General features: G+C 34.4%; 2 protein-coding genes across 2 annotated transcripts; both read left to right on the forward strand.

Annotated features, from left to right (window-relative positions):
* Positions 1 to 151: 151 nt before the first annotated feature.
* On the forward strand, positions 152 to 9,452 carry smpd5 (sphingomyelin phosphodiesterase 5). The gene is made up of 8 exons (XM_026283388.1): positions 152 to 437; positions 3,557 to 4,595; positions 4,706 to 4,781; positions 5,704 to 5,844; positions 5,927 to 6,016; positions 7,271 to 7,334; positions 7,408 to 7,567; positions 8,924 to 9,452. Exons 2-8 carry the CDS (start codon positions 3,624 to 3,626, stop codon positions 9,020 to 9,022), a joined length of 1,602 nt encoding a protein of 533 aa, XP_026139173.1. The 5' UTR covers positions 152 to 437; positions 3,557 to 3,623; the 3' UTR covers positions 9,023 to 9,452.
* Positions 9,453 to 10,182: 730 nt separating this feature from the next.
* gpatch3 (G patch domain containing 3) lies at positions 10,183 to 17,600 on the forward strand. Its single transcript, XM_026283389.1, has 7 exons — positions 10,183 to 10,578; positions 11,477 to 12,432; positions 14,024 to 14,198; positions 15,130 to 15,189; positions 15,270 to 15,391; positions 16,751 to 16,878; positions 17,342 to 17,600. Exons 1-7 carry the CDS (start codon positions 10,236 to 10,238, stop codon positions 17,496 to 17,498), a joined length of 1,941 nt encoding a protein of 646 aa, XP_026139174.1. The 5' UTR covers positions 10,183 to 10,235; the 3' UTR covers positions 17,499 to 17,600.
* Positions 17,601 to 18,342: the final 742 nt, after the last annotated feature.

Raw genomic sequence — 18,342 nt, forward strand, 5'->3', positions numbered from 1 at the left:
CTTTGAACATTTAAGTATTGTTGATTAATATTTATACAATATGTAATAAAAAAATAATAAAAAACAAGTCAATAAGTTTTTTTTTTTTTTTTTTATTAATAATAGACAAATTATTAAGTGTATTTGTAATGATTTAGCAAAAGAGTAGCTCGTTTTATCCGGCTTCACAGCACAGGGACCTCTTGGGCCCCAAACCTCCAGGAAGTGAAGTCAGTTTTTTTTTCCTGCGGAGGCGCGCACATGCACGCACGGGGATGTGTTCGGGCACGCGCATGACCCATTATACCGTACGCGCGCGCGCGTCAAAACCGCTGGAGGCACAGGAGCAGCAGAAGAGCCACGTAAACCGCGTTCGGTGAATCAGAAAGCTGTCCGGTGAACGAACGGACCGTGATGAGCTGCAACATCAGCACGCGTTCACGACAAACCCCGCTCAGGTGAGTGACGGACACACAGACAGGTAAACTCTGACCGGTGACACGTGATCACACGCGAAAATCAGTCGCGAGTGAATAATAATCCTAATCTGAGCAATAGACGCAGATGGCCGAAGACGTCACCAGCACGCGCGTGGAGTGCGTGTTGATTTCACTATTGATCCGTGTATCGATTACTTAATTAAATGCTCTCGATCGATAAATCTATTCGTATTAATCCAGTCAGTGTGCGGACGGTTTAACTACCGCTGTAAACCTCTAATCTCTAGAGTCTTCAGTACTGGACATCAGGGTCATTGATGAAGGGAAATGAACTGAGATGAGATCCTCTGGTGGATCTCTGTTGGATGACGTCATCACGTCCTGTAGTTCTGGGCGTGGCTGTTATGTGTGAGTTCAGAGAGATTCAGAGAGAGTGAGATTAGACAGACAGAAGAGTCTAGCTAATGAAGAAACACTATTTTGGGGCTTCATGTTCCTGTATTACAGAATATATTTGTGTGTGTGTACATGTATAGACATAGATTTCTCTCTCTTTATATATTTTTTCAAATATATATTTAAATGTTTTTATTAAAAAAAAAATATGTTTACTAGTGTTGATTGTAGGCTTTTCCACCTACATTTGCATTTGCCTAAATAGGCTACTATAAAATTGGAAATGCATTTTTTTTTCTTACCAATACATTGTGAAATATATTTTATATGTGAAGGTTTACACCACATATGTTTTCAGTAATTGCACACAACACGTATAAAATGTGTATATTTTGGCCAAAAAAAATACAAATCTATAAAAAAATCTAAAACATATGTGACCCTGGGTCACAAAACCAGTCATAATTTCAATTTCAATTGGGATTTATGCATCATCTGAAGCTGAATAAATCATCTCTCCATTGATGTGTGGTTTGTTCGGAGGACAATATTTGTCTGAGATACAACTATTTGAAAATCTGGAAATCTAAATATTGATAAAATCATCTTTAAAGTTGTTCAAATGAAGTTTTTAGCAATGCATATTACTAATCAAACATTAAGTTTTGATATATTTACGATTAGGAAATTTACAAAATATCTTAATGGAACATGATCTTTACTTAATATCCTAATGATTTTTGGTATAAAAGAAAATCTGATAGTTTTGACCCATACAATGTAGTGTTGTCTATTTCTACAAAAATACCCCAGAGACTCCAGACTGATTTTGTTCTCCAGGGTCAAATATACATATATATTAATTTAGATTGCCATAATGTTCATGCATTTGATTCCCAGGGAATGTCTGTATTGAGAAAATGCCTCCCTTTAATACAGTGCTAGTCGTTTGCATAAAAGCATCAGCTAAATGCATAAATTTAAATGTAAAATGTATGACCGACATTTTGTAATTCATAATTTTGCGTATTATAAGGCTAGAACATAAAAAAATAAAATGTATGCATGGATGAATCCTTTATATTAAGATCAATACAGTGCATTTAGAAAATAGGTAGTTTTATTACAAGAATATGTAATGCAATAAACGTGACCGCAGCAGCTGTCAGCTTCTGTATTTAGTGTCTCTGTGATGAGTTTTGTTGAATGTGAAGATGAAAACCTCCAGTTTAGAAGAGAAACTGGTTTAATGGACATCAGTGGATGCATGGAAATCCATCTCAACCAAAGTAAAGGTTAAGAAAACATGTTTCTCCTGTTCAGCAGCCTGCGACGTCACTGTGTTTGTCAAAGCCATTCACTGAACAATAGCATTGAAATGAACTGAAAGGAGCAGCTCACTGTCACCAACTGACTATAGCTGCACCCAGAGGTAGATCAAGACTGTTTTACACACTTTTACTGTCACTTTAGTGTTTAAAGGGGATGAATAAGAGCTTCTTTTTCCACAGCTTCTGTTAAGACAGACTATAGTCATTCAGTTGTTCAGATTAGTTTTCATTTCAGATCTTATAAATAATATAAATCATTTTGTATTTTATGTTTTTGCACTTTTATTCATATATTCTATTTGTCTCTACTTTAATATTTTAATTTTAGGTTTAGTTATTTCAACACATCAAGTTAAACTAAAGAAAAATGAGAAATCCCCTCGACAACTAGCTAGCTTTTATTTTAAGTAACAAAAAGGTTTTTACAGTTTTAAGTTTAGTTAACGATAATAATCACTGACTACCGTATTTTTCTGACTATAAGTCACATCAGTCCAAAAATACGTCATGACCAGGAAAAAAACATATAAGTAACATTGGACTATAAGTGGCATTTATTTAGAACCAAGAACCAAGAGTTCACATTACCGTCTCCAGCCGCCAGAGGGCGCTCTATGTCTTCAGTGTAGACTACAGGAGAACTGAGCAGCACAGAGCGCCCTCTGGCGGCTGGAGACGGTAATGTTTTCTCTCGGTTCATGTCAAATTAATTTTTATAAGTCGCACCTCCAGGACCAGCCAAACTATGAAAAAAAGTGCCACCTATCTGGAAAATACGGTAGTTAAAATATAGTCTTTTACTTAACATTTTAAAACGTTTTTTTAATTGTAGTTTTAATTTATGTAAATGTATTTTTTATTTATTTAATATTTTTTTTTATTGTTTTAGTCATTTTAGTTATTCACGAAAAACTAAAATAAAAAGAGAAATGTTTACTCTGCAACAAAGCGATTTTACGTAATTAATTGTATTGTGTTTATGTATTTATTTTCAAGTAAATTAATAACACAGTAATTTATTATTATTATTTTAAAACGACTCTCTCTATATTTTTTGACAGTTGTTTTATTTATTTTATATTTAGTTGTAGTAAAATTATTTTTTTTGTAGAATTCTTGTTCCGATTTTTTTACATCTCCTCAAACACGAGAAGCACTTATGAACCTCTTGTCCCTAAAATACCCCACATTTAAGTCATAAAAATGTCATGTTGTCAGAATAATAATGTTTTATTCCAAACTCACTTATCATTGCATTATATTATAAATATACTTTATTATAATGAAAATTATAAAAAGTAGAACGTGGATAAACCATATGTGTGCCCCTGCTTCACAAAACCAGTTTTGAGTCTCTGGGGTATATTTTTATCTTTCCTAACAAGTTTCCCCCGTGTTTGTGTTTTCCAGAGTTCCCGCGCTTGTGTGGAGGATCTGAGATGTGAAGGTGTCTGTCACTGGCGTGCGGCGCTGAGGCATGTCTTTGAGAGCGTCTCCTTTCCCCAATGTCTTCCTGGAAGGCCTCCATGCCGTAGGATGGGGTCTGATCTTCCCTTGTTTCTGGTTCCTGGACCGTCTCCTCGCCGTCTGCATCTCCACCAGTCTGGAGCGCATGTGGCGGCGCGAGATGGAGTGCTACCTCCACCCGCTCCAGGTCGTCTTCGGCTCCGTCCTCTTCTTCGTCCTGTTCGTGATCTCCACGCCGTTCGCGCTGCTGGGGTTCGTGCTGTGGGCGCCGCTGCAGGCCGTACGCCGGCCGTTCGCGTATCACCATCAAGAGCAGATCATTCCTATGGAGGACCGGAATGCTAGATGGGAAGAGACGGGGAAAGTCAGCTTTGGGTTTGTGACGGGAAACCTGTGTCTGCTTCCCGACGGCGTTGCACGCTTCAACAACCTCGGGCACACACAAAAACGCGCGGCGTATATCGGGAAAAGCATCGTCCAAGGCGTCACCCGCCCTCACATCCGTATTTTCGTCGATTCTCCCAGCAGCTGCGGCGTTGTTACGCCCTCCAACAGTTTCATCCCACAACCGCCGCCATCCTCGTACGGATCCATCGACGTTTTCGCGACCAATCAGACGGAAGATGTTCCCGAAGCCGACGGCATTCCCAACCCGCACAAGCATCCGCCTCGGCCCGCCGACGTCCCGGTGGAAGTGTCCGCTCTGTTCCCGTCCTCCGTGGACGTCGTGTGTCTCCAGGAGGTGTTCGATAAGCGAGCTGCTATGAAGCTCACGCGAGCGCTAGCTCCGCTCTACGGACACGTGCTCTACGACGTCGGCGTCTACGCCTGCCACCCGGCTGGAGCGTGCTCGGCTTTTAAGTTTTTTAACAGCGGTTTGTTCCTCGCTAGTCGCTTTCCCGTGATGGAGGCCGAGTACCGCTGCTTTCCCAACGGACGAGGAGAAGACGCTCTGGCTGCTAAAGGACTGCTCACTGTAAAGGTACGATATCCGATTTAAAGGGACAGTTCATCAAAAATGAAAATCGTTATCATAAAAAAATGTATAAAGGTTCGGAAACTAACAAAGTAAAAATGTAATTTTCTCACTAGGTGGAAATCGGGTTGCAGAAAGGTGACAAGAGAATGGTGGGGTATATTAACTGCACTCACCTGCACGCTCCTGAAGGCAAGTGTTGTGATGCATTTACAGAAATAGTTCACTTGGAGAGTTAAAATACTGTTTATTTATTCACTTTAATGTCATTTTAAACATGTTATTTATTCTGTAAAAGATTATTATCATGGATTAAATCTTTTAGAAGGTTTTGTTAATTGAAATAAAGCTGAAAAAATGTGTGAGTGTGTGTATGTGTATATATATATATATATATATTAGAAGGGAAAAACTAATTTCTAATTTTCATTTTTAAGGTTCTCAGATGTCAGGCATATAGTATTTTTTTTTATATAATTAATTTGTACATATTTAATCTTTTTTCCCCCCATTTTTTAATTATTTAAAATATTTAATTTAAATGTTTATTCCCTATTTAATTCATTTAATTTAATTTGTATTAATTATTTAATTTAATTTAAATTATTTACATTTATTTAAATTGTATTTATTTAATAAATTGTATTTAATTATATAATTAATTTAAATTATTTATTTAATTAATTAATTTTATTTTAATTTTAATTAATAATTAAATATTATTTAATTAATAACTATTTTATCATCCACTCACAACGTCCACGTCTGCTACATACAAAAAGGACAAAACAACATTAAAGTGCCATAAAAGCATCACAACAATAATCCAAATGACTTGCATTTATATTCTACTCTTTGTACTTTATTGTACTTTATATATGATCATTCTGAAGTCAAATGATAGCAAGAAATAAAATCACAACATGAGGATGAATGGATAATTAACAGAATATTGATTTTTGGATAATGCAATGTGGAATGCATTCTAATCCAATGTAACTAAATTGTCTAGAATCTTAGTGGTCAATAAGAATTGGTTTTTGAATACTTGAGTTGTATTGTTTTATATATAATTGCATTTATTTATGCATGCATGCACGTGTTTGCTGCTCAGGGGAAGGAGCCGTTCGCTTCGAGCAGCTGAACATGGTGACCAAATGGATCAATGAGTTCCAGGCAGTGACCAGACGAGAAGATGAGATGGTGATGTTTGATGTGCTCTGTGGAGACTTTAACTTTGACAACTGCTCTCCTGGTACACACACGCGCACACACACACACACACAGTGTTTATGCAGACGTTGAGGAAGGATGTTCAGGTGTCTGTGTGTTTTCAGACGACCGGTTGGAGCAAAGCCACAGTGTGTTTGAGGAGTACACGGATCCCTGCAGAGCCGCAGCCGGCCGAGAGAAGCCCTGGGTCATCGGTAACACACTCAATCACTGCTCATTCACATTCATGCACAGTTCCTGGAAAGAAAATCTGTGTTTCTGAGTGGAAAGTTTCAGTTTCTGTTCCTCAGCTACATGGTTGAATAAAACTTATGGTGTTATTTTCCCCATTATTTATTTATATTTTGGTTCGATATGACTGAAATGATGTTGTTTTATTATTATTTATATTTTTACTATTATTTTTGCTTTTAGTTTAAAAATGTGGGTTGAATGCAGGCAGTGTTGTAGTAAACTAAAGCTGAAACTAAAATTAAAACCATTTAAAGAAACCTATTACTTTAAAAAAAAAAATATTGACTTAAAAAAAAAAAATATATATATATATATATATATATATATATATTTATATATATATATATATATATATATATATATATATATATATATTTAATTATATATATATATATATATACATATAATTATTTTTTCAGTTACATTTTTTTCCAATTAATAATTTTCCAATTAATTTTAATTTAGTTTAACTTGATATACTTAAATAACTAAAACTAAAAATGAAATAAATAAAAAAATAATAATAAAAAAAATAAAACGACATATAATATTAATAAAGAGGTATTTAATAAAAAAGGAAATACTAAAATTGACAAAAACGCACAACATAATGTTAACTATAATTAAAATAACAGAAAATTGTTAATGCAACCGATTAAAAATATTAATAAAAACAATATTATTTCAATAATAATAAGATTATACTGCTGGTCTGCTGTTACTATTAGGATATTGTTGTTTTTAATTTTTAATGACTTTCTTTTTTCCCCAATTTTAAAATGTAGGTAGGCTATTACTGATTTTAACATTTTTATTTACTTGATGCAGTGTTACAGATTTTTTTTTTAATCCATTGTAACATTTTAAAAATTTAAAAATATTTGAAATTGCTGTTTTCGTTTTTATTTATTTTTAAAAATCAATATAAAAATTTAGTTTGGGTATTAGGATGTTGTGTTGTTTTTTTATTCACTATTTATTGTATGTAATTGTAAATTGTTGACAAGTGTAATTACATATATATTTAAATAAATAAATAAATAAAATATATATATATATATATATATATATATATATATATATATATATATATATATATATATATATATAATATTATTATTATTTTTATTTATTTATTTATTTATTTATTTATTTTAATTAAATTCCAAATGTAAATAGTTGACCAGCACAGCTTGTGTTGGTGTTGTTTGTAGGAACCCTGTTGGAGCAGCCCACGCTGTACGATGAGAACATGAGGACCCCCGACAGCCTGCAGCGGTGAGACACCTGGGATGTTCTTTCATAAGGTTATGTGTGTTGTGATCTGATGGGTGTCTGATGGTCTCTGCAGGACTCTGGAGACTGAGGAGCTGCGTAAGGACTATATTTCTCCTCCGGTGGCGGTCGAAGGTGTTCCTCTGGTCTATCCTGAGCCTGATGAGCCCTGGACGGGACGCCGGCTGGATTACCTCCTGTATCGAGAGAGCTCAGTCTCCAGCCACGGCAAAACTGTGCGCTTCCTTTCTATGCTTCAATACTCAATACAAGTACACTTGCCCCAGAACATCTCAAATGGCAAGAAAAAATAGATCGATATATATATACCGTATTTTCCGGACTATAAGTTGCACTTTTTTTCATAGTTTGGCTGGTCCTGCGACTTCTAGTCAGGTGCGACTTATTTATCAAAATTAATTTAACATGAACCAAGAGTTCACATTACAGTCTCCAGCCACCAGAGGGCGCTCTATGCTGCTCAGTTCTCCTGTATTCTACACTGAAGACATAGAGCGCCCTCTAGCGGCTGGAGACGGTAATGTTTTCTCTTGGCTCTAAATAAATGCGACTTAGGTTTTTTTCCTCATCATGACCTATTTTTGGACTGATGCGACTTATACTCAGGTGCGACTTATAGTCCGAAAAATACGGTATATAACTGTAAAATAAATAATACATTTTATAAATAAAATAAAAGTATACTGACCCCAAACTTTTGAACTCTAGTGTATATAGTTAGAAAAGATTTCTAATTTAAATAAACGCTCTTCTTTTTAACTTCTTATGCATCAAAGAATCCTGAAAAAGAGTATCAGATGTTCAAAAAAAAAAAAAAAAACATTGAAGCAATATCAAGTTTCAGCTCTGATAATAAATCATCATATTTTCATGATTTCTGAAGATCATGTGACACTGAAGACTGGAGGAATGATGCTGAAAATACAGCGGAGCATCACAGAAATAAATTATATTTTACAATGTATATTAAAAAAGAAACACATTATTTGACATCAATATTACACAATATAATTTTTTTTTTACCTGTATTTTTAATCAAATAAATGCATCCTTGATGAGCTCATTATATAAAAAACATAAAAATTTTGACGGATAATATATATATATATATATATATATATATATATATATATATATAGTTACTTGTAATAAAATAAATGTTAATGAACTGAAATCAAATATTTCGAAAAATTCTACTTATTTTATTTCAGCTAGTTTCCAATGCAACTTTTTTTATGTACTAAAATAAAATTAATAAAAATATGTATGTATATACATTTAAAAACAACAGAAACATATGAACACGACATCAGAAAATCTGAAATAAATTAGCTATATTTCATTGAGCTTCCCTGTTTGCAACATATATTTAGCATGAATATCTGAATATATTTGGGCCAGATTTAATTAGATTTGTTATCTTGTTGTTGGTGCCATGAAGTATTGTTCCTGTGGCTCAGTGGTAGAGCACTGCATGTCATGGGTTCAATTCCCAGGGGGAAGAAAGTCTATAGCCTGAATGTCACTTTAGATGAAAGCTGTAAATATCTGAAGTGTGTGCTGTGTTTCAGGAGCTGGAGGAGATGACGTACGTGACGCAGCTGGCTGGACTCACAGATCACGTTCCTCTGGCCTTCAGACTCTCCGTCTCTCTGGACACACCGCACTAAAACAGAGAGATGCTTGCTTATTAGTGGACCAGACTGATGATGACACTTAAAAATATCCAGCAAAACGAAACAAAGTGCTTCAGAACAATACTTCACCTAAGAATGAACATTTATAGCTATTATCCATTCACACTCGTATGGGTTAAGGATGACGGGATCAAGTTTAGGGATCAGTAGCAGAAGACGCCTATCATTTGAAGAGCTTGAGATGTGGAGAAACACCAAATATGACTTTATGAATAGCGATATAATCAAAGCAATAGTTCTGGCACTCGTTCCTATGCATCTGTACAGTGCCAGAGTTTATCTAAGATTAGATATTACAAACACAAAGGGAAAATACCGTTTTGTTTTTTCTTCTTCATGACAACACAGAAATGATTTTGGAAATATATTTTAATAAAAGGGTAGTTTTTTTTAATAACACGTGTTCCTTTTGTTTGTGAAGTCATTTATTGCTGTATTTTCTGATCATGTTAAGCATTTTGTCTTTCTTGTACCGTGACACAATGCACTATACCTGATGGCAAAGAGGTTTATTCACTTTATTTTCTGGTCAAACATCATAATAATAAATGTAGATTCATTTTATTTAGGTTTTTAATCAAAATGTATACCTTGAGAAATGCAATTAATGTACATTTGGGTAAGTGTCTTGGAAAAAAAAATACCATATTTATTCAGATTTAATCCTATGGTATTTTTTAAATGTTACTTTTTAATAGTATTTATCAATACACTGTATTACAAAAATTTGAGAACTCGCAAATAAAATGTTTCCGATATTTTATTTTAATAGAACACAACGTGTCCAATAAATATGTAATTCTCTTATCGTAAATATATCAACACTTAATTTTTAATTAGTAATATGCATTGCTAAGAACTTCATCTGAACAACTTTAAAGGTGATTTTCTCAATATTTCGATTTTTTTGCTCCCTCAGATTCCAGATTTTTAAATAGTTGTATCTCAGACGAATTTTATCCAATGAAAAGATGATTTATTCAGCTTTCAGATTATGCATATTTATCAATTAAAAAAAACCTGACCCTTATGATTGGGTTTTGTGCTCCTGGGGTCACATTTAAACTTTCTACACCTTTATGTTTACATTTCAGTACTGTATGTTATGTCATGCTTTTATTTTGTAACATTTTCCGCGTTGCGTGTCTCAGAGCCGGATGTGGATCACGGGTTCGCAGTCTGAAGTATGGCGGCGTCAGAAGAGGTGACGTTTTTCGTTGTAAACAACATTCCCGCTCAGTTCCGATCCGCAGAGCTGAGGAACTATTTCAGTCAGTTTGTCGAGAGTAAAGGCTTCGCGTGTTTCCATTACCGCCATCGACCGGAGCTTCGCTTGCAGACCGCGGACAATAACGGATCTCGCGAGAAGAGCGCGGGGGTGAAAACTTGTTGTTGTGTGGTATCAGTTCGCTCTCGGGAATCAGACAGATTCGTGAAGATGTATTTGGGGAACCACTGGATCGACTCTAAAGGAAACTGGCTGAGGAGAAAGTGTTTGATCCGGAGAGTCAGAGTATCGGAGCAGGCCGGTGAGTCCGCTGCCAAAATAAAAGTCCTATAAAAGACTATAAATAGCAGTTGTTCATATTTCTGCTTTCCCTTTAAATATTTTTACTGGCCCAAACACAACACAAATAAATAAATATATGTACTTTTTACATGTTAAGATTTATAATTTATTGTTACATTTGTAATTCTTTTTATTAAAATGTAAAAGAATGTAAATTAATTTTTTTCACTTTATATTTAAACTAAAAATTAAAGGACTTTTTTATAATTTAAGATTAATTGATCTATTTTTCATAATTAAAATGTGTTCATTAGTTAAGATTTAAAATGTATTTTGTTTTTCAGTCAAATAAAATGTTTTTTAATCATTTTGTATAGTTTGAATATCATATAATAAAAAACGCAAATTTTGATACATTTAGATAAATAAAAATTATATATATTCATATACATTTAGATAAATAAAAAATTATATATATATATATATATATATATATATATATATATATATATAATTTTTATTTATCTAAATGTATCAAAATTTACTTTTTTTATTATATGATATTCAAACGTAAATCAAATGATAAAAAAATACAAACTAAAATTTTAATGAACATTACATAATAAACCTTAACTTATGAACACATTTTAATTCTGAAAAAAATCTGAACGCTAAGATTACTTAATTCTAATTTACGAAAAAAGCCTTTTAATGATGGTGTTGAAGGGTGAACATGAACTGTCTGATACAATATGAACTAATAAATTTTAATGGGAAAAGGGGAATTATGGGTAAAGGTCAAGGGTCATCACCTGGTCACATCACACGCTGAAAGATTAAGATGTCATGTAAACTAACACCTGTCTTACCAAGGTCCAGGTTGTTTTATAATCATCATATTTTATCTGTGTTTATAGAGCATGATTCATTCCCATACAAGACGAAGTCTGAGATGAGACGGCACATCGCCCAATCAGAGCACTTCACACTGTCGGACCTCAAGGGCCTGCCGGAGCTCAATCCACCCTCTCTCATGCCGGCCGGGAATGTTGGCACCCCTGTCAGTGTTTTCCTGGAGCTCATCCAGTCCTGCCGTCTCCCGCCACGGCTCATCCGCAAGCTAGGGCTCACATTCCCCAAGACGGGCTCGAGTCGCCGCTACGGGAATGTGCCCTACATGTATCACAATACGGCCACCGTGAGCCCCTCGGAGGAGAGCGTCTTCACCGCCGGAGGAGTCGAGATCTCGAGGCCCAGCCGCCTGTACACGCCCACAAGCTCACAGAGAGAAGATAAGGACATGGCAACAAGCTCACAGAGAGACGATAAGGACACGCCCACAAGCTCACAGACGGTAGATAAGGACACGCCCACAAGCTCACAGACGGTAGATAAGGACACGCCCACAAGCTCACAGACGGTAGATAAGGACACGCCCACATGCTCACAGACGGTAGATAAGGACACACCCACAAGCTCACAGACGGTAGATAAGGACACGCCCACAAGCTCACAGACGGTAGATAAGGACACGCCCACATGCTCACAGACGGTAGATAAGGACACACCCACAAGCTCACAGACGGTAGATAAGGACACGCCCACAAGCTCACAGACGGTAGATAAAGACACGCCCACAAGCTCACAGACGGTAGATAAGGACACGCCCACAAGTTCACTGAGAGAAGATAAGGACACGCCCACAAGCTCACAGACGGTAGCTAAGGACACACCCACAAGCTCACAGACAGTCGATATGGACACGCCCCCAACAGGCTCAGAGACAGATGAAGAGGACCCGCCCAGTTCTCCACTTGTCAATCAAGAGTCGCAGGAAGCAGGAAGTGAAGAGGAGCTGTCCGACCCTGATGATGTGAGTTAGGGCTGCATGATAAAATAATCACATTTATGTTGTGATATGGCTTTGTGCGGTTGTCATATAGCACAGGCTGCAATTGAATTAAAATAAAGTAACGTTTTTTTTATAAATAAAGATTTATCATTTTATATTTATATTTTAATATAAATATTAATTCATTTAGTTTTTAATGTTATTGTTATTATTGGAATTTATATAATTTATCAAATTAATTTATGTAAAACCTAATTTATTAATCCATTATTATAATTATATAGTCATATTGAATGGATCAGAAAGAGAGGGAATGTAGCCTATGAAAAATAATATCTGAAAAGAACAAACCAAAGTGTGAACGCTTTAAATTTTTTCTTGTTTTTTATCTAATTGTTCAGCCATAAAATAATGCATTTCAATTTTTTATTTACTTTTATATATTTGAACTAGTGATGCACCGATATGAACATTTTACCGATGATTCTTTAAATATGAAAGCTGATAACCGATATGTTGGCCGATAAATCTAAATCCACATTTTTACATAATTATTGAGAGCCTGATTGCCAAAAAAGTCTCACCATTGCAAGGCATCAAACACTTCAGCATAAATTAAACATAAAGCAGCCTTACAAATAAATAAAATAATGCTTAAATAATGGAAGCAAGTTGCTGGACAACATTACTTACTGTTAAAAAAATAAATAAATAAGGCGATTCGTAACGTTTTATATATATATATATATATATATATATATATATATATATATATATATATATATATATATATATATATATGTATATTAATCCTCATAGTTTAACCAAACACATTCTATATGAGAAAAATCTGATTTATATGCATAAAATAAACACAAAATTACAATGTATAATTGCACAAAAGACTTTAAATGCAAAAGTGAACTTAACTGTGCTAGTCATGTGGATGCGCTCTTGTTACGTTATTTTTCAGTAGATAATAATCTCATTATAATATAATATTCACCGTTTTTTTTTTTTTTTTTCAAAGTGTTTCCAATGATATTTCAAGCAATTAAAAACCATCATGGTGAACAGTTCACATCTGAAGTGTCTCTGCAGGAAATAATGCATTATTTATCGGCTCTAAGATATCGGTCAAATACTATTATCGGTTCGATAACGATAACAGAAAAATTTACATTTATCGGCCGATACCGATATGGTCGCCGATATATATCGTGGATCCCTAATTTGAACACTTTCCCCGTTTATTTATTTGTTTGTTTTTTTATTTTTCATGTTTTAAAGGATAAATATTACATTAAATTTATTCATTTATTAAATAATTTTTTATGCACATACACTTCCCAACAAAATCACCTCGCTCATTCTAGAATGATGCATTTTTTCACATAAAGTTATTGAAGTCATCTTTAACCAAATTGTAAAAAATAATGTAAATAATTGCAAACATGAAAATTAGATTAAATAATTTAAAACATGAAAAAAATGGCCTTGTGCTCTAAAGACTTGCGTGCATGTGAGTGATGTGAAGGGGCTTTAGGATGTTTTTGGTTCTGGATGAACTGTGTTTGGTGCAGGTTCTGTATGATTTCTGTGTTTTGGGCAGGACGATGACCGGTGTGAGGAGTGGGAGCGTCACGAGGCCCTCCACGATGATGTCACCAGTCAGGAGCGCTCTAAAGAGAGGCTGTTTGAGGAGGAGATCGAGCTCAAGTGGGAGAAGGGCGGCTCGGGCCTCGTCTTCTACACAGACGCTCAGTTCTGGCAGGAGGAGGAAGGAGGTAGAAACAGCTTTTTTGAGTTCATACTGAAATGTTTCTGTTGGTCCAGTAGTGCAGATCTATATGCCTTGCCAATATTTTAATTGATCCCATCCCAATACAAAAAAAATATGGAATTTTTAATGAACTAAGATTTGTTTTTGTTGTATTTGTCGTTTTATTTATTATTATTATTATGTATACATATTTATAATTTTTATACATATTTTTTATGTTTCAATAAATAAGTAATATCTATTATTGTTATAATTTTTTTTATGTTAGGTAAAAAATATTAGCCTGAATGCATTGTAAGACACTTTGAAAAAAAGCATTAGCTAATTGCATACATTTATTTATTAAATTAATTATAATTATTTTTTAAACGTTTTTTTTTTAAATATATTTTTATTACTATTATTTAGTTTGAATATGGAATTAAAAGTTAAAAAGTTATAAATATTTTTTTTTTCATAAAGTATTTTAGTAGTTTTATTTACATTTAATTGTAAATTAAATGTTTTAAATAAATGTAATATTAACAGTTATACATTTGTTATCTGAAATTAAGATTTGTCTCATATTTTATTTTATATAATGTTTATATGTTTTATATCATTTTGTTTTTGCATTTATCATTTTTATGTTTTCGGGAATGCTTATAAATACAATAAACTATTCATATATTCATATAACTTTGATTAATAAACTTCACAGTAATAGCTGGAAATTATACAGCTTTTGTAATTAGTCCTGGAAACTCAAACACTATTTTTTCTTTTATGAATAAAACATTATGGATTAGTTTTGTAATTTTAAACATTTCATATTGATTTTATCAAGACTGTCACAAGTTATTCTAGCATTTTAAGTATAATTTTGCCTAGCTGACAAGTTTATGCCAGCATGTATTCATTAATATTGCTCCTATTTTCTCTTTGATTTTGCACAGATTTCGATGAGCAAACAGCAGACGACTGGGACGTGGATATGAGCGTCTACTATGACCCAGGTTCATGATCAGATCATTGTGAGCGCTGTGACAGAAGAGCAGCATCAGACATGTGTGTGACTGTGTGTGTTTCTCCTCAGACGGAGGAGACATGGACTCCAGAGATTATGTGCGCATGCGCTCTGAGAGGAGGCTGCGGGACGGTCTGGACGGTCTGCCGGGACGCCAGCAGAAAATTGGCAGCTTTGAGCGCTTTACGAAGGTTTGGACGTGTTTGAAAGGGGTCAAGAACTGACTTTGATTTATATTTGTTCTGTTCTCACACAGTCCCCATTGTAAAAAGTGCTATGTAAATAGTGGTGACTTGATGTGGTGACTTATAATATTATCAAGATTTTTACATCAAGAAACATCAATTTAGGAACATTATTCTCTCTCCAGGCAGTGATGTGGAGTTGGTGGGCGGAGCTAAACAGGCAGTGATGTAGAGTTGGTGGGCGGAGCTAAACAGGCAGTGATGTAGAGTTAGTGGGCGGAGCTAAACAGGCAGTGATGTAGAGTTGGTGGGTGGAGCTAAACAGGCAGTGATGCATAGTTAGTGGGCGAAGATAAACAGGCAGTGATTTAGAGTTAGTGGGCGGAGCTAAACAGGCAGTGATGTAGAGTTAGTGGGCGGAGCTAAACAGGCAGTGATGTAGAGTTAGTGGGCGGAGGTAAACAGGCAGTGATATAGAGTTAGTGGGCGGAGCTAAACAGCGGAGCTAAACAGGCAGTGATGTAGAGTTAGTGGGCGGAGGTAAACAGGCAGTGATATAGAGTTAGTGGGCGGAGCTAAACCAGTAGTGATTTGGAGTTGGTGGGCGGGGCTAAACGGGCAGTGATGTAGAGTTAGTTAGCAGGGCTAAAAGGCAGTGATGTGGAGTTAGTGGGCGGAGCTAAACAGGCAACAAAGTAGAATCGGCAGGTGGAGCTAAACAGGCAGTGATGTAGAGTTGGTGGGCGGAGCTAAACAGGCAACAAAGTAGAATCGGCAGGTGGAGCTAAACAGGCAGTGATGTAGAGTTGGTGGGCGGAGCTAAACAGTCGTTGATGTAGAGTTGGTGGGCGGGGCTAAACAGGCAGTGATGTAGATCTTCTGCATAGGTGGTGTTTATCCACACTATTATATCCAAGAGTAGAACATTCCACAAGCTTGTCGATTTGGCAGACTGCCTTCAATATCAGCTGATTTTAGACTGAGAAAGATTTGAGTTCTAAAACCTAAAGGATGTTTTTAGAGTACAGTGACCTCTTACAAGTCAAAAAATCAAGAGAAATTTGGTTTCTCAGTTCATAACCCCTTTTATTCACTGTAAGATTTGGTATATTTTATTTACGTTCAAATTTTTAAAACCAAAACAGCTTTTGTTCATACATTTGATTTTAAGATTTTATAAGATTTCTTCAATAAGATTTAATAAGATTTTTTTTTAGTTAATGTTTTTCATAAATTAAGATAATGACCATTTTATAATTGTATGATTTAATGTATATTTTTTAAATATATTTTAAGATTTCAGATTTTATTACACTTTTTGTCAGTAATTAAAACAAAGCTGATCTGTGTGTGTGTGTGTTGTAGGGAGTGGGCCGGCGTGTGATGGAGAAGCAGGGCTGGAGGGAGGGAGAAGGCCTCGGGAACAGCCGGAGGGGAATGTCGGAAGCACTGGAGAACGAAGGCCAGCATCCCAACTGTAAGAGAGGCTTCGGGTGAGTCAGGAGTGCACGGAGGATTCTCTGCTGTTCATCTGGATTCAGAACCAGTGTGTGAAACAGCTGTGCTGCTGAATACTTTTGTGGGACTGTGATACATTGTGTTTTTCAGGATTCACAGATGAATAGGAAGCTCAAAAGAATGCGCTTATTTCAAATAGAAATCTCTTGTAACATTAGAAATGTCTTTAAGGTCACATTTTAATGCAAAATTTATGAAGAAAAACATGATCTTCTATTAAACACACACACGCACACCCCAAACAATTGAATGGTAATACATCTCAGTTTCTACAAAAATATTGAGCAGCACAACTGTTTTCAATATTAATAATAATCAGAAATGTTTCTTGAGCAGCAAATCTCTATACAGTAAAAATCATGGAAAAATATCGCTCAAAGGTGTGAGATTCCTACTCACTTTTTATGACTGATGCATTTTGTTTTGTAATATTTGCAGGTATCACGGAGAGAAGCTCAGCTCATACCTTCCACTTAAAAAGCCCAGAAAAGACTTTCACATCTCCACAGTTTATGATGAACCTAAAGACATTGATAGAGGCGATGAAGTGCTGCGGCGTCAACCTGGCACCAGCCTGAAGTACAGACACCGCTGAACACTAGTGATGTGCACTACTGATGAAACAATGACTGTTTTTACACAGAGCTCTGCATTATTATTCTGTAATTATTGTATTAAAGTTTTCAACAGAAAAAAATACACTTTCGTTTTCTTTATATTATGTTTATCATTACAGTAGAATGCAACGTGTTACAGAAATTATTATATTACTAATATGAAGACTTCCATCCACAGTACCATTTTTTTTAATTAATTTTTTTTATTGTGTTCCTTAACTGCAGTTGGTTTTTTTTTATTAAGATAAAAAAACAGTACATAATAATAATAATAATAAACAAAAACATAACATAAAAAAACATGTTATGTTCTGGCAAAAAAAAAAAAAAAAAAAAAAAAAAAATATATATATATATATATATTAAAATTTATAATTGTATTATAAATGTAATTGTTATTATATAATTATTAAAATAAACGCTTTTATGGATGAACCCATATATATGTGATCATCCATCAAATGTGTTTAATAATTATATAATAAAATAAATAATAATAACAAATTAATAATATAATTATTAATAATTGAGTAGTATAACAATAAAATGTTGTTTTATTTATTCTCCCTCTTTCCCTAATTTACAGTTTAATGTTTTTATTATGTGACCGAAAGTTTGTGTGTCTGTGTGTGTGTGCATCTTCATTATAAATTCTTGTATTTAGTTTTTAATACATATTTTTTTAATCGTTGGCATTTGGGATTGTTGTGCTGGAATGAGATTCAGGGTGGGGAAAAAATGTGGAATATAATTTAACATTTTAAATAAATATAAAATAAACTTGCAATGTTTTTTTTTTTTTTTTTTAAGTTAACTCTTACT

The sequence above is a fragment of the Carassius auratus genome, chromosome 16, assembly GCF_003368295.1.
Source record: "Carassius auratus strain Wakin chromosome 16, ASM336829v1, whole genome shotgun sequence".
Lineage (NCBI taxonomy): Eukaryota > Metazoa > Chordata > Actinopteri > Cypriniformes > Cyprinidae > Carassius > Carassius auratus.